A 16,948-nucleotide genomic window follows, 5' to 3' on the forward strand; every position below is an offset into this window, starting at 1 on the left:
CTGTGGCCGCAAGGTAGTTGGTGCCTGTCGTGGCGGTAATCCTAGAACCCGTTGGTGGACACCGGCGGTGAGGGATGCCGTCAAGCTGAAGAAGGAGTCCTATCGGGTTCTTTTGGCTCATGGGACTCCTGAGGCAGCGGACAGGTACCGACAAGCCAAGCGGTGTGCGGCTTCAGCAGTCGCGGAGGCAAAAACTCAGACATGGGAGGAGTTCGGGGAAGCCATGGAAAACGACTTCCGGACGGCTTCGAAGCGATTCTGGACCACCATCCGCCGCCTCAGGAAGGGGAAGCAGTGCACTACCAACACCGTGTATGGTGCGGATGGTGTTCTGCTGACCTCGACTGCGGAAGTTGTGGATCGGTGGAGGGAATACTTCGAAGACCTCCTCAATCCCACCAACACGTCTTCCTATGAGGAAGCAGTGCCTGGGGAATCTGTGGTGGGCTCTCCTATTTCTGGGGCTGAGGTTGCTGAGGTAGTTAAAAAGCTCCTCGGTGGCAAGGCCCCGGGGGTGGATGAGATCCGCCCGGAGTTCCTTAAGGCTCTGGATGCTGTAGGGCTGTCTTGGTTGACAAGACTCTGCAGCATCGCGTGGACATCGGGGGCAGTACCTCTGGATTGGCAGACCGGGGTGGTGGTTCCTCTCTTTAAAAAGGGGAACCGGAGGGTGTGTTCTAACTATCGTGGGATCACACTCCTCAGCCTTCCCGGTAAGGTCTATTCAGGTGTACTGGAGAGGAGGCTACGCCGGATAGTCGAACCTCGGATTCAGGAGGAACAGTGTGGTTTTCGTCCTGGTCGTGGAACTGTGGACCAGCTCTATACTCTCGGCAGGGTCCTTGAGGGTGCATGGGAGTTTGCCCAACCAGTCTACGTGTGCTTTGTGGACTTGGAGAAGGCATTCGACCGTGTCCCTCGGGAAGTCCTGTGGGGAGTGCTCAGAGAGTATGGGGTTTCGGACTGTCTGATTGTGGCGGTCCGCTCCCTGTATGATCAGTGTCAGAGCTTGGTTCGCATTGCCGGCAGTAAGTCGGACACGTTTCCAGTGAGGGTTGGACTCCGCCAAGGCTGCCCTTTGTCACCGATTCTGTTCATAACTTTTATGGACAGAATTTCTAGGCGCAGTCAAGGCGTTGAGGGGATCCGGTTTGGTGGCTGCAGGATTAGGTGTCTGCTTTTTGCAGATGATTTGGTCCTGATGGCTTCATCTGGCCAGGATCTTCAGCTCTCACTGGATCGGTTCGCAGCTGAGTGTGAAGCGACTGGGATGAGAATCAGCACCTCCAAGTCCGAGTCCATGGTTCTCGCCCGGAAAAGGGTGGAGTGCCATCTCCGGGTTGGGGAGGAGATCTTGCCCCAAGTGGAGGAGTTCAAGTACCTCGGAGTCTTGTTCACGAGTGAGGGAAGAGTGGATCGTGAGATCGACAGGCGGATTGGTGCGGCGTCTTCAGTAATGTGGACGCTGTATCGATCCGTTGTGGTGAAGAAGGAGCTGAGCCGGAAGGCAAAGCTCTCAATTTACCGGTCGATCTACGTTCCCATCCTCACCTATGGTCATGAGCTTTGGGTTATGACCGAAAGGACAAGATCACGGGTACAAGCGGCCGAAATGAGTTTCCTCCGCCGGGTGGCGGGGCTCTCCCTTAGAGATAGGGTGAGAAGCTCTGTCATCCGGGGGGAGCTCAAAGTAAAGCCGCTGCTCCTCCACATCGAGAGGAGCCAGATGAGGTGGTTCGGGCATCTGGTCAGGATGCCACCCGAGCGCCTCCCTAAGGAGGTGTTTAGGGCATGTCCGACCGGTAGGAGGCCACGGGGAAGACCCAGGACACGTTGGGAAGACTATGTGTCCCGGCTGGCCTGGGAACGCCTCGGGATCCCCCGGGAGGAGCTGGACGAAGTGGCTGGGGAGAGGGAAGTCTGGGCTTCCCTGCTTAGGCTGCTGCCCCCGCGACCCGACCTCGGATAAGCGGAAGAAGATGGATGGATGGATGAATGGATGGGTCATAACTTTGACGTGGAGAAATCCTGCAGGCACCGACTAATTTCCCAGCTGAACGACGTTTACCAAAACATTTTTCAGCATAGGAAATGTGGACTCATCAATAACTAAATAGAACTTACTTGGCGCGCTTATGACGGGCTCGGCTTTGGGAGTCACACCTGCAAATGCAACAACAGGTGAGACTAATGGATTGTGCATGTTGGCCGCAGCTGCAAAATGGCCGGTGGGCGCGTTACCTTTTCGAATCTGGCAGAGCCAGTCGTTGTACACTTCGCAGTGGCGGTCGTTCCAGTGGCGCCCGTAGTAGAACTGCACCTCTGCACAGTGTTCGTTGTCGTTGTAGTTGTTTGGCTCCCCATAGCCCCAGTTCTCATAGCCGTACTATGCGAGAGTTTGGTTAACAACACACTAAAAATGTTGGGTTAAAAATTAACCCTATTTCAATCCATTTTTTGGGGTTAATTTTTTCAACCCAATTTTTGCGTTGAATTATTTAACCCAAAAGTTGAGTTATGCTAACTCAATGTTGGTTGATTCATAACCCAGCTATTGGGTTTAATTTGTTAATTTTTAATTCATTTGTGTCCTGGGCATGACGTTAAAGTGCATCCCGCAGTGGAGGGTCCTCTATGGGGTCTTGGGGCACTAGGAGGTTAACCCCTTTACTACTGTTACCCCAGGTGGCCCTTGGCAAAGGCCTAGTACCTGACTGCCCCCTAGCCAGGGATACGGTGAAAACCTCAACGGCGGAGCAGGCGGAAGGCGGTAGATTTAAGAACTACCACAACGGCGGCAGAAGGCTGCAGCAGAAAAGGGTCCCCAGTCATCTTGGACTCCATGCCACTGGACCCTGACCCGATTCTGTCAAGGATCGTGTGGTGACTGTCTGTGCACCAGTCTCCGCACGTTAAACAAAGTCACGCACGGTATAGCTCGGTTGGTAGAGTGGCCGTGCCAGCAACTTGAGGGTTCCAGGTTCAATCCCCGCTCCCACCATCCTAGTCACTGCCGTTGTGTCCTTGGGCAAGACACTTTACCCAGTGCCACCCACACTGGTTTAAATGTAACTTAGATATTGGGTTTCACTATGTAAAGCGCTTTGAGTCACTAGAGAAAAAGCGCTATATAAATATGATTAACTTCACTTCACGCACAGGCATCCTCCATAAAGGGATACACCCCTACCAGGAGGATCGTCATACTCGTTCGAGTGACCGTCGATGAGATGATGATTGGGTTTAATTCATCTAACACAAAATCTGAGTTATGCCCACTACAATGTTGGGTTATTCCCAACCCAACCATTGGGTTGCGCATTTTAGCGCTCCTTGACCCAATAGTTGGTTAAAGGGGAACATTATCACCAGACCTATGTAAGCGTCAATATATACCTTGATGTTGCAGAAAAAAGACCATATATTTTTTTAACCGATTTCCGAACTCTAAATGGGTGAATTTTGGCGAATTAAACGTGTGACGTCACATCGGGAAGCAACCGCCATTTTCTCAAACACATTACAAACACCGAGTCAAATCAGCTCTGTTATTTTCCGTTTTTTCGACTGTTTTTCGTACCTTGGAGACATCATGCCTCGTCGGTGTGTTGTCGGAGGGTGTAACAACACGAACAGGGACGGATTCAAGTTGCACCAGTGGCCCAAAGATGCGAAAGTGCCAAGAAATTGGACGTTTGTTCCGCACACTTTACCGACGAAAGCTATGCTACGACAGAGATGGCATAGAAGAACATCGACCCTAGCTTCCCTGGCCTGCTGACATCAACTCCAAAACTGGACAGATCAGCTTTCAGGAAAAGAGCGCGGATGAGGGTATGTCTACAGAATATATTAATTGATGAAAACTGGGCTGTCTGCACTCTCAAAGTGCATGTTGTTGCCAAATGTATTTCATATGCTGTAAACCTAGTTCATAGTTGTTAGTTTCCTTTAATGCCAAACAAACACATACCAATCGTTGGTTAGAAGGCGATCGCCGAATTCGTCCTCGCTTTCTCCCGTGTCGCTGGCTGTCGTGTCGTTTTCGTCGGTTTCGCTTGCATACGGTTCAAACCGATATGGCTCAATAGCTTCAGTTTCTTCTTCAATTTCGTTTTCGCTACCTGCCTCCACACTACAACCATCCGTTTCAATACATGAGTAATCTGTTGAATCGCTTAAGCCGCTGAAATCCGAGTCTGAATCCGAGCTAATGTCGCTATACCTTGCTGTTCTATCCGCCATGTTTGTTTGTATTGGCATCACTATGTGACGTCACAGGAAAATGGACGGGTGTATATATTGATGGTTAAAATCAGGCACTTTGAAGCTTTTTTTAGGGATATTGCGTGATGGGTAAAGTTTTGAAAAAAACTTCAAAAAATAAAATAAGCCACTGGGAACTGATTTTTAATGGTTTTAACCCTTCTGAAATTGTGATAATGTTCCCCTTTTTAAAAATTAGAAATGTTCCTGCTGGTTTGTCCTACTCCTTCCCAACTACTGATCGAAATTATTTTCATTCCATTAAAATATACTGAAAAGCAACATATGAGTGACATTTTTGATTGTAAACAATGTTAATGAGATTAATCCATGATAAAATTCCATCCATCCATCCATTTTCTACCGCTTATTCCCTTTGGGGTCGCGGGGGGCGCTGGAGCTTATCTCAGCTACAATTGGGCGGAAGGCGGGGTACACCCTGGACAAGTCGCCACCTCATCGCAGGGCCAACACAGATAGACAGACAACATTCACACTCACATTCACACACTAGGGCCAATTTAGTGTTGCCAATCAACCTATCCCCAGGTGCATGTCTTTGGAGGTGGGAGGAAGCCGGAGTACCCGGAGGGAACCCACGCAGTCACGGGGAGGACATGCAAACTCCACACAGAAAGATCCCGAGCCCGGGTTTGAACCCAAGACTACTCAGGACCTTCGTATTGTGAGGCAGATGCACTAACCCCTCTACCACCGTGCTGCCCTGAGAAAATTCCCTTCAAGAAAAAAGTAACGTGTTAATAAAAAAAAAAAGCCTTTTACCCAAAAATGCGTTACTCATTGAAAAACAACCCAAAAATGGTTCATTATATTGAAAACCCAGAAATTGAGTTAAAATAATACCTTTATAGCCAAAAAAATGGATTGCTCCTTATAAAAATAACTCTAAAATGTAACCCAACACTTGCAACTCATGAATTGGGTTATCAAAATAACCCAGCATTTTTTTTTTAATGTGTAGGTGATATTTGAGCCAAACACAGGGGAAAACACACCGGTACTCACCGGGGATTCATCAGTCCAGATGAAACCTTCATTGGTACCGAGGGAGCTGAGGCCGATCCAGGCTGCGTCTGAAGAATGAAACCTTGGCCACACGGCACAAAACATTGGTTAGCGTGATTTCAGGCTATGCCAGAGCTGGGCAAATATTTTCACTCGGGGGCCACATTGAGAGTAAAAATGTGTCTGGGGGGGCCAAAGTGATTGTGTGTATAAATTATATACACACCTTTAGCTGTAAAAATCTGCTCTACAGTATGTGTTTGGGTCCCCTTTTTTCAGGAACACTAATACCAAAAGTCACAATGTCCGATAGAATTCTAAAAAAAGTTACAATGTCCGATAGAATTCTAAAAAAAGTTATGACAGGCCACTTAAAAAAAAACGGAATGGCATCTTTTGGGGGAGGTTTTACTGAACGGGACACCCAAAATGCACAATAAAATAAAGAAAGGGGAATTTACAATATTAACTACGAACAATAAAACACTGAATATTAACAACATATGAACCTCGATCCTCTTTTACTTCAGACCAGCTCCTTGATAGACATCTTTTACAATCAAGCAAAACAACAAAAATGTACACTGCAAAAACTGAAATCTAAGTAATATTAAATATCTCAAATAAGGGTGATATTTGCTTATTTTCTGTCTGATAAGATCACTCTTCTCACTAAGCAGATTTTATGTTAGAGTGTTTTAAGTGTTTTAAATGATCTCAGTAAGATATTACAGCTTGTTGCTGAAATTTGATGACCTATATTGAGTAAAACATGCTTGAAACTAGAATATCAACTGTTGCAAAGCTGTTTCATCAACACTTACAAGTATAGAGCTGCTTTTTCAAAGTAAGAATTTCTTATTTCAAACATGAAATGTGTGTATCATAATTAAAACAGGTGACAGCCAAATGGACTTTGCTGTTTTATTTTCAATGAAACAATAGAAAATACGTACTCATATAGTAGTACAGTTGTTATTAGTGAGAATATACTTATTTTAAGGTATTTTGGGGTTCATTGAGGTTAGCTAATTTTACTTGTTTTGGAAAGTCTTGACAAGCCAAATTTTCTTGTTCTATTGACAGATCATTTTGCTTAGTTCAAATAACATACCCCTCATTTTTGTATATTTTTTTCTTGTTTTTGAACACTGACTTTTTGGGGTAATAAACACCTACAATATGATATAGTATCACTTTTATGCAGAAATTTGTTGTAAAAATGTGCTTCCGCATCTGTTCCTGACACATGCGTTTGGGGCTGGCTGCTCCTCGTCTGAGCTGCTGTGACGTACATTACCGTAATAACTCGTATAACACCCAAAAGATTTCAAACATTTGGAATACTTTCTATAGTTCAAGACTGACCGTCTTTTAAAAACAGCAGTGCACATCATAATGGCGGCTACAGTTTTGATGTTAAAGGTCTAAAAAAATTATGTAAAACGTCCGGCGGGCCGTATTTGTAAATCCATCCATCCATTTTCTACCGCTTATTCCCTTTGGGGCCGCGGGGGGCGCTGGAGCCTATCTCAGCTACAATCGGGCGGAAGGCGGGGTACACCCTGGACAAGTCGCCACCTCATCGCAGGGCCCGTATTTGTAAATAATCAAATTTAAATAATCAAATGTAGATACTTATTCTTATGCTTTCTGATCTCTCTCTCTACTTGCTGTATATATCCTACCAAATCAGTCCTACACTGTTTCAATGTCCATTTCTCTGATGATGCAATTGTTGATGACTGAAGTGTTGATATCAACCAAACCTAACCCCCCCCCCCCCCCCCCCCCGCCCCCCACATCCCACACCCCAGATTGTAAATAATGTAAATAATTCAATGTATATACTCTGATGATTATCTTGTGTGATGACTGTATTATGATGATAGTATATATCTGTATCATGGACCCCGACTTAAACAAGTTGAAAAACTTATTCAGGTGTTACCATTTAGTGGTCAATTGTACTGTACTGTGCAATCTACTAATAAAAGTTCCAATCAAACCAATCAATCAATCGTATTGAAAGTCTTAATGGGCTGCATGTGGCAGGCCCTATTTTGCCCAGACATGGGCTAGGCCAGTGGTTCTCAAATGGGGGTACGTGTACCCCTGGGGATACTTGAAGGTATGCCAAGGGGTACGTGAGATTTTTTTTAAATATTCTAAAAATAGCAACAATTCAAAAATCCTTTATAAATATATTTATTGAATAATACTTCAACAAAATATGAATGTAAGTTCATAAACTGAACATCAAATTAAGTAGGCTATTCCATTCATTACCATAAACCCAGAGTTTCCCCCATGCCATGATGGTTTGACCCTCACTAAAATGTCTGTCAAAAAGAACTGTGAAAAGCATACTTGCCAACCTTGAGACCTCCGATTTCGGGAGGTGGGGGTTGGAGGGTGGGGGCGTGGTCGGGGGTGGGGCGGGGGCGTGGTTAAGATATATATATATAAGAAATACTTGACTTTCAGTGAATTCTAGCTATATATATATATATATATATATATATATATATATATATATATTTTATTACATATATATATATATATATATATATATATATATATATAAATATAAATAAAATAAATACTTGAATTTCAGTGTTCATTTATTTACACATATACACACACATAACACTCATCTACTCATTGTTGAGTTAAGGGTTGAATTGTCCATCCTTGTTCTATTCTCTGTCACTATTTCAGAACACACACATTATACAAATATACATTATAAAATCAATAAGAAAACGGGAGCTCTAATTTGGGAGTCTGAATTAGGATCAGAAGTTCCTATATAAACATTGCGCACTCACGTCGCCTTTTTGTATTGATTACTGCAGCTGTGCACTGGATTCATTCACAAATACAAACTACAACTCACAAACACTTTAGAGTTAGGCTCCACCATCAGAATGTGTACTTAAACTTATAAAGATCACATGGATATTATTCAGTGAGTTGATTCACCAAAACTAACCTGTTATACAGGAGGAAAAAGCACACAGGACGTTTCAATTGTTCACAGACTGGTCGCGCTCATCAGAATGACAAGACACTTCCGGTCAGGTGATAGCATTCAATTGGGAAGAAACGCCCTACTGCCCCCTACTGACCAATGTGAATACTGATAAATGTGTAATGACAGCTCCAAAAACGAATTCAAACCACAAAATAAAATAAATAAATCAACACAAAAATGTGACACATTATGGGTGGGTCACATATGCATGTACAGTAGATGGCAGTATTGTCCTGTTTAAAAGTGTCACAACATTGCTGTTTATGGCAGACGAACTGCTTTACGGTAGACGAAAACGTGACTGCTGTTGTTGTGTGTTGTTACCGCGCTTGGAGGACGTTAATGAAACTGCCTAACAATAAACCCACATAAGAAACCAAGAACTCGCCCTCGATCATTAGCTGTTTATATTGTGGGAAAGCGGACGTGTGAACAGGCTGTCAACACGTCACTCAGGTCCGCATGGAGCTGGACGGGGCGTGGCCTCCAGCTCCGCCTGAATTTCGGGAGATTTTCGGGAGAAAATTTGTCCCGGGAGGTTTTCGGGAGAGGCGCTGAATTTCAGGAGTCTCCCGGAAAATCCGGGAGGGTTGGCAAGTATGGTGAAAAGAAATGCAACAATGCAATATTCAGTGTTGACAGCTAGATTTTTTGTGGACATGTTCCATAAATATTGATGTTAAAGATTTCTTTTTTTGTGAAGAAATGTTTAGAATTAAGTTCATGAATCCAGATGGAACTCTATTACAATCCCCAAAGAGGGCACTTTAAGTTGATGATTACTTCTATGTGTAGAAATCTTTATTTATAATTGAATCACTTGTTTATTTTTCAACAAGTTTTTAGTTATTCTTATATCTTTTTTTCCAAATAGTTCAAGAAAGACCACTACAAATGAGCAATATTTTGCACTGTTATCATACTTGCCAACCTTGAGACAGCCGATTTCGGGAGGTGGGGGTGTGGGGGGCGTGGTCGGGTGTGGGACGGGGGCGTGGTTGAGTGCGGGGGCGTGGTTAAGAGGGGAGGAGTATATTGACAGCTAGAATTCACCAAGTCAAGTATTTCATACATATACAGTATAATATATATATATATATATATATATATATATATATATATATATATATATATCTACATCCTGAAAATATGCAAACAAAACTGTGTTTAGATAATTGATACTTCAAACTTGCATAAATAAATATTAAGAGTTTCAAAATGTAATGAATAAAATGCTAAAGTTGTTGATAAACAAGCAATTATTTTAATAATTAAATATGGTCATTTTAAATGAATTATTATGATAATTTAAAATGTATTATTTCTAATATCCATCCATCCATTCTCTACCGCTTATCTATGGCTGGATGTAATAAGGAGTCAGAAAAAATACAAATAAAAATACAATAAATTTTGATGTTTTTAGCAAAATATAGTAAAAATGTATTTAGTTGTTTTTTTTTTAATTAATAAATATATTTATTTTTAGGTAAGATAAACATAATAATACAATTTATCTCTAGTCTGGATGATTTAGTTCTTGTCACCCTGTTGTCCTCCCGTCATAAAAAAAAGTCTGTCCTCACTCAGGTCCGCATGGAGCTGGAGGGGGCGTGGCCTCCAGCTCCGGCTGAAAATCGGGAGATTTTCGGGAGAATATTTGTCCCGGGAGGTTTTCGGGAGAGGCGTCGAATTTCGGGAGTCTCCCGGAAAATTCGGGAGGGTTGGCAAGTATGACTGTTATACAATTTAATAAATCAAAAACTGTTGACATAGTGCTGTATTTTACTTCTTTATCTCTTTTTTTCAACCAAAATGCTTTGCTCTGATTAGGGGGTACTTGAATTAAAAAAATTGTTTACAGGGGGTACATCACTGAAAAAAGGTTGAGAACCACTGGGCTAGGCGGATGTAGCATTGCTGTGGACTTACTGTGCATTGCTCAGGTCTTGTGAGCTGTGGATGCTCATCAGGTCACCGTCGATCGCCCGGCAGAAGTCGCGAGCCTCATGCCAAGTCTTCTTCAGCTCGGTTTTCTTTTTGTAAAGCTGCGCGAGGAGTCAACATGTAACGGTTCCGGGACACGGAGTCTGATATGTGAATAATGCACTCCTACTTTGAAGCAGACGTTTCTGTCGGCCACAGGCGTCCACCCCGATGCACAGCTCAGTGCCGGAGTAGTGGGCGGGACTGTGGTCACCTGCACTCCCTCTGCTGGCTTCTTGCAGATGTACTTCTCCTTGCTGCTGCAGCCGACCACCTCCCACAGGCCAGCAAACATTCCCGTTGTCATGGCAACACATCCTAGTTTTCGGTCTTTTTTTTTGAGACAAAAAACTTCATGCCTTACTATCGATGCTTATAACAATTAGGGGTGTACCGCTGCAATTGTTCCCACCTGGCATGCCCACATTAAAATGAGTGAATGTGGTTTTTCTCCTGGTGGTCCACGTGAATACGTGCTTGTTGTCTCTTTTGGAAAATCCCGTCCAGAAGTACTTTTCTGGTCGCAAGCCCACCAAACTGGTCAAGAAGGCGTTCTCGTACCTGCATGGGGGAAAAACAGCCCAAATTGTGGCTTGTGTAAATGAGTTGTCCACTTGAACGACACAGTAAAAAAATGTAATGATGGGTCCAAATTTTGCATAAACTTTACTTTGCAAGCGACTGTTAGGCTCTCTCAATAAAACAAGACGTTTTGTGGGCGGCCTTATTTACCTATTCTATTCTACCCTGCTAAAGTTTGCCGAATGTAAAGGTTTGGTCACACTTTTCTAGCAGATATAACATACCTTTCTCATTTTTCTCAGATTTTGCTACTGTTGACTCTAAATATTATATCTAAATGTTGAATCCAAACCTACATTTTAAATACAAAACCCAAAACCAGTGAAGTTGGCACGCTGTGTAAATGGTAAAAATAAAAACAGACTACCGGTACAATGATTTGCAAATCCTTTACAACTTATATCCAATTGAATAGACTGCAAAGACAAGATACTTAACGTTCCAACTGGAAAACTTTATTTTTTGCAAATATTAGCTCATTTGGAATTTGATGCCTACAACATGTTTCAAAAAAGCTGGCACAAGTGGCAAAAAAGACTGAGAAAGTTGAGGAATGTTCATCAAACACTTATTTGGAACATCCAACAGGTGAACAGGCTAATTGGGAACAGGTGTGTGCCATGATTGGGTATAAAAGCAGCTTCCATGAAATGCTCAGTCATTCACAAACAAGGATGGGGCGAGGGTCACCACTTTGTGAATAAATGCGTGAGCAAATTGTCGAACTGTTTAAGAACAACATTTCTCAAAGAGGTATTGCAAGGAATTTAGGGATTTTACCATCTAAGGTCTGTAATATCATCAAAAGGTTCAGAGAATCTGGAGAAATCACTGCACGTAAGCGATGACCTTCGATCCCTCAGGCAGTACTGCATCAAAAAGTGACATCAGTGTGTAAAGGATATCACCACATGGGCTCAGGAACACTTCAGAAAACCACTGTAAGCAACTACAGTTTGTCGCTACACCTGTAAGTTCAAGTTAAAACTCTACTATGCAAAGCGAAAGCCATTTATCAACAACACCCAGAAACGCCGCCGGTTTCGCTGGGCCCGAGCTCATCTAAAATGGACTGATGCAAAGTATTCTGTGGTCTGACAAGTCCACATTTCAAATTGTTTTTGGAAACTGTGGACGTCGTGTCCTCTGGAACAAAGAGGAAAAGAACCATCCGGATTGTTTTCGGCGCAAAGTTCAAAAGCCAGCATCTGTGATGGTATGGGGGTGTATTAGTGCCCAAGATATGGGTAACTTACACATCTGTGAAGGCACCATTAATGCTGAAAGGTACATACAGGTTTTGGAGCAACATATGTTGCCATCCAAGCAACGTTATCATGGACGCCCCTGCTTATTTCAGCAAGACAATGCCAAGCCACGTGTTACAACAGCGTGGCCTCATAGTAAAAGAGTGCGGGTACTAGACTGACCTGCCTGTAGTCCAGACCTGTCTCCCATTGAAAATGTGTGGCGCATTATGAAGCCTAAAATACCACAACGGAGACCCCCGGACTGTTGAACAACTTAAGCTGTACATCAAGCAAGAATGGGAAAGAATTCCACCTGAAAAGCTTTGAAAATTGGTCTCCTCAGTTCACAAACGTTTACTGAGTGTTGTTAAAAGGAACGGCCATGTAACACAGTGGTAAAAATGCTCCTGTGCCAACTTTTTTGCAATGTGTTGCTGCCATTAAATTTTAAGTAAAAAAAAAATTTAGTTTCTCAGTTGGAACATTAAATATCTTGTCTTTGCAGTCTATTTATTTGAATATAGGTTGAAAAGGATTTGCAAATCATTGTATTCTGTTTTTATTAACAAATTACACACCGTGCCAACTTCACTGGTTTTGGGTTTTGTCGAACTATACACTACTTTTTATCAGAAATGGACACAGCGGAAGATTTCATCATTCAAGTGCACATGTACGAGCCATAGTCTGACCTGCAGAACGTCAGAAACGAGGAAATGAAAGCATCTCAAAGGTAAGGTTTTAGCTTTCTCTTTTGTACTCCCTCGTCCCAGTAAGAATGTTTTGTGGAAATCTTTTACTTTTAGATCTGTATCGCTCTGGAATAACCATTGAAAGTAAACAGGTTTTTAAAAAGAAAGTAATATTTTATCTGAGTCTTTAAATTAGTTTGCTTGTTGATGATTTAGTTTGGTTTTATATTGTGTAATTATATTTATATGGTAATTATTATTCTGTGACTGTAAATTGTTTGCTTGTTTTCTTATTGATGCTTTTATTTTTTTCTGTATTGTGCAGTTATAATTATATGCTTTTACTTGTAATTGTATTGAGTTTGTGGACCTCAGGAAGACTAGTGGGTTGTTGTGGCAACCAGCTAATGGGGATCCTTAATAAAAATCTAAAAATCAAATCAAATCCATAGAGCTATAAGTATACAGGCTACTTGTTATTAAAATGCCTGTCTCCCTATTTGAAACGACTACGTACATTGAAGGATATCGCAATATAAGTAGCCTGTTTAGATCTCATCGAAATGTCCTCTGGCTATGCTAATTGCTAACATATCATTACATTGGTCAATCGTGTTATCAATTAACAGTTATATGGCGCAGTGCAAAAGAAACACTGTGGAATGTAATACAAAACACATACAAATGTACATCAAATGTATGCTAAAACTTGCCTTTAACTACTTATGCCAGTGTCATACTTGCTTCTTGCTTGTATCAATAGTTAAGAGGATGCTACATGCTAACAACAAATTGCCATATACAGTTGTCCCTTGTTTATCACGGCTAATTGGTTCCAGGCTTGGCTGTGGTAAACAAATTTAGGTAAGATTATTATTGATGTATCAAATATTTTCACATTACGAAAAATAATGCTGCACTGTAGAGTACATCCGGAATGTATTCACAGCACTTCACTTTTTCCACATGTTGTCATGTTACTGCCTTAATCCAAAATGGAATAAATGCATGTTTGTCCTCAACTATACACACACAATACCCTACAATGACAATGGCATTTGTTTTTAAAATACATTTTATTCAAACAAAAAAACAAAAAAATCTAATGTTCATAAGTATTTGCTGCCTTTACTCAATACTTTGTTGATGCATTTTTGGCAGCAATTACAGCCTCAAGCCTAAATTAGCTTGTCTTATTTTTGGGAAGTTTGGCCCATTCCTCTTTGCAGCACCTCCCAAGCCCCATCAGGTTGGATGAGAAGCGTTGGTTTTCATTCGGGATGTTTCTGTACATTGTTGCATTCATCTTTCCCTCTATCCTGACTAGTCTCCCAGTTCCTGCAGCTGAAAACCATCCCCACAGCATGATGCTGCCACCACCATGCTTCACTGTAGGGATGGTATTGGCCTGGTGATGAGCGGTGCCTGGTTTCCTCCAAACATGATGCTTGTCATTCCCGCCGAAGAGTTCAATCTTTGTCTCATCAGACCAGAGAATTTAGTTTCTCATGGTCTGAGAGTCTTTCAGGTGCATGTTGGCAAACTTATTACAAAGAAATGGCTTCTGTCTGGCCACTCTACCATACAGGCTTGATTGGTGGATTGATGCAGAGATGGTTGTCCTTCTGGAAGGTTCTCCTCTCTCCTCAGAGGAATGTTGTAGCTCTGACAGAGTGACCGTCAGGTTCTTGGTCACCTCCCTGACTGGACTAAGATGAATGCAGCAATGTACAGAGACATCCTGGATGAAAACCAACGCATCCCATCCAACCTAATGGAGCTTGAGAGGTGCTGCAAAGAGGATTGGGCTAAACTGCCCAAAGATAGGTGTGCCAACCTTGTGGCATCGTATTCAAAAATACTTGAGGCAGTAATTGCTGCCAAAAATGCATCAACAAAGGCTGTGATTACTTATGAACATGTGATTTTTTTTAATTTTTTTTCATGTTTAATACATTTTAAAAAACCTTTTCACATTGTCATTATCGGGTATTGCGTGTAGAATTTTGAGGACAAAATGGATTTCATTTTGTGCTTTAACATAACAAAATGTGAAAAAAGGGAAGCATTTTGAATACTTTCCGGATAGACTTCCGTTAACACCAAATTTATGACAAAAATATGTAGAATATGCTTTAAAAAATGTTATAAAAAATAGCAATGTAGTGAAGCTGCAACATTTGAACACGATGTGGCGAGGTACGCCTATATCTACAATTATTGGACGTATTGGCGCAAACCTATCCGCCATTGCCATAAATTGTAGAACTTATCTCCGCAATTAAATGTACCGTATTTTACGGACTATAAGGCGCACTTAAAATCTTTTTTTTTCTCAAAACTCGACATTGCGCCTTATAACCCTGTGCGACTAATGTACGGAATAATTCTGGTTTTGCTTACTGACCTTGAAGCAATTTAATTTGGTACATGGTGAAAAGATAAGTGTGACCGGTAGATGGCAGTCAAACATAAGAGATACGTGTAGACTGTACTATGATGGCAATATGACTCAAAAACAACACCAACATTTTACATGTTCCATTGAAAATATAGAACATTACACACGGCGCTCAAAAATCCATCAAAATGTTTTAGTATGACTTTGGTAAGCTATGAAGTCGCACCGCTGGATGGATTGTACTGTGCTTCAACATACGAGTATTATTATGGTGTGTGTATGAGGTAAGACATTATCTGGCGTTTTGTTTCGCAATATTATGCAAAAGCAACTTTTCTTCCCTTCTGGTACCTGCTGATCTGTATTTGGGATCTGTGTAAATCCTGAAAAATTGCGCCTTTGTAGTCCGTGCCGACGCCGTAGTCGATAAGCTTCTTCTTTTTCTCTATCTTCTTATTATGGGACATTCATCCTCCGCTGTTGCCATTTCTAATATAAAGTAGTGTAAAGTTCTTACTAGAGATGTTCGATAATATCGGACTGACGATATTATCGGCCGATAAATGCTTTAAAATGTAATATCGGAAATTATCGGTATCGGTTTCAAAATTATCGGTATCGGTTTCAAAAAGAAAATATATGACTTTTTAAAACGCAGCTGTGTACACGGACGTAGGGAGAAGAACAGAGCGCCAATAAACCTTAAAGGCACTGCCTTTGCGTGCCGGCCCAATCACATAATATCTACGGCTTTTCACACACATAAGTGAATGCAATGCATACTGGGTCAACAGCCATACAGGTCACACTGAGGGTGGCCGTATAAACAACTTTAACACTGTTACAAATATGCGCCACACTGTGAACCCACACCAAACAAGAATGACAAACACATTTCGGGAGAACATCCGCACCGTAACACAACATAAACACAACAGAACAAATACCCAGAACCCCTTGCAGCACTAACTCTTCCGGGACGCTACATTATACACCCCCGCTACCACCTACCCAAAACCCGCCCCCCCCAACCCTGCCCACCTCAACCTCCTCATGCTCTCTCAGGGAGAGCATGTCCCAAATTCCAAGCTGCTGTTTTGAGGCATGTTAAAAAAAATAATGCACTTTGTGACTTCAATAATAAATATGGCAGTGCCATGTTGGCATTTTTTTCCATAACTCGAGTTGATTTATTTTAGAAAACCTTGTTACATTGTTTAATGCATCCAGCGGGGCATCACAACAAAATTAGGCAGAATAATGTGTTGATTCCACGACTGTGTATATCGGTATCGGTTATTAAGAGTTGGACAATATCGGAATATCGGATATCGGCAAAAAAGCCATTATCGGACATCTGTAGTTCTTACTTATATCTGTCAGTAAACTCACCATGAAAGCGCTAAAACATTATGAGAGTTATTAGAGAGTTCCGGACGGACGGTTTTTCAGGACACACATTTCCGGTGTTGTTGTTTCCGGATGAGGAGATGCTGCTCCGTTATTGATTTAAGTAAAGTCTGAATGTCATTAAAACAGTTAGCGCCATCGTTTGACATTACTTCAACCCCGTCCTTGCACGCTACACCGCTACAACAAAGATGACTAGGAAAAGACGCTGCCGAAGGTGAGGCACGTAAATAAGACCGCCCACAAAACAGCGCATCCTGAAGTGACTGTCAAAAAGCGGCTTGAAGATGATCTGTAA

At 42.0% G+C, this 16,948-nt stretch overlaps 1 protein-coding gene across 1 annotated transcript in view; it reads right to left on the minus strand.

The window, feature by feature from the left end:
- mrc1a (mannose receptor, C type 1a) overlaps positions 1-16,948 on the minus strand; it is a 63,283-nt gene that overhangs the window by 26,379 nt on the left and 19,956 nt on the right. The window contains exons 10-15 of the mRNA XM_061965774.1: positions 10,728-10,876; positions 10,446-10,645; positions 10,262-10,377; positions 5,293-5,374; positions 2,242-2,386; positions 2,125-2,163 (exon numbers count right to left, since the gene is read on the minus strand). Of these exons, the coding sequence (XP_061821758.1) occupies positions 2,125-2,163; positions 2,242-2,386; positions 5,293-5,374; positions 10,262-10,377; positions 10,446-10,645; positions 10,728-10,876 (731 nt within the window). The remainder of the gene's footprint in view (positions 1-2,124; positions 2,164-2,241; positions 2,387-5,292; positions 5,375-10,261; positions 10,378-10,445; positions 10,646-10,727; positions 10,877-16,948) is intronic.

The sequence above is a fragment of the Nerophis lumbriciformis genome, linkage group LG07, assembly GCF_033978685.3.
Source record: "Nerophis lumbriciformis linkage group LG07, RoL_Nlum_v2.1, whole genome shotgun sequence".
Lineage (NCBI taxonomy): Eukaryota > Metazoa > Chordata > Actinopteri > Syngnathiformes > Syngnathidae > Nerophis > Nerophis lumbriciformis.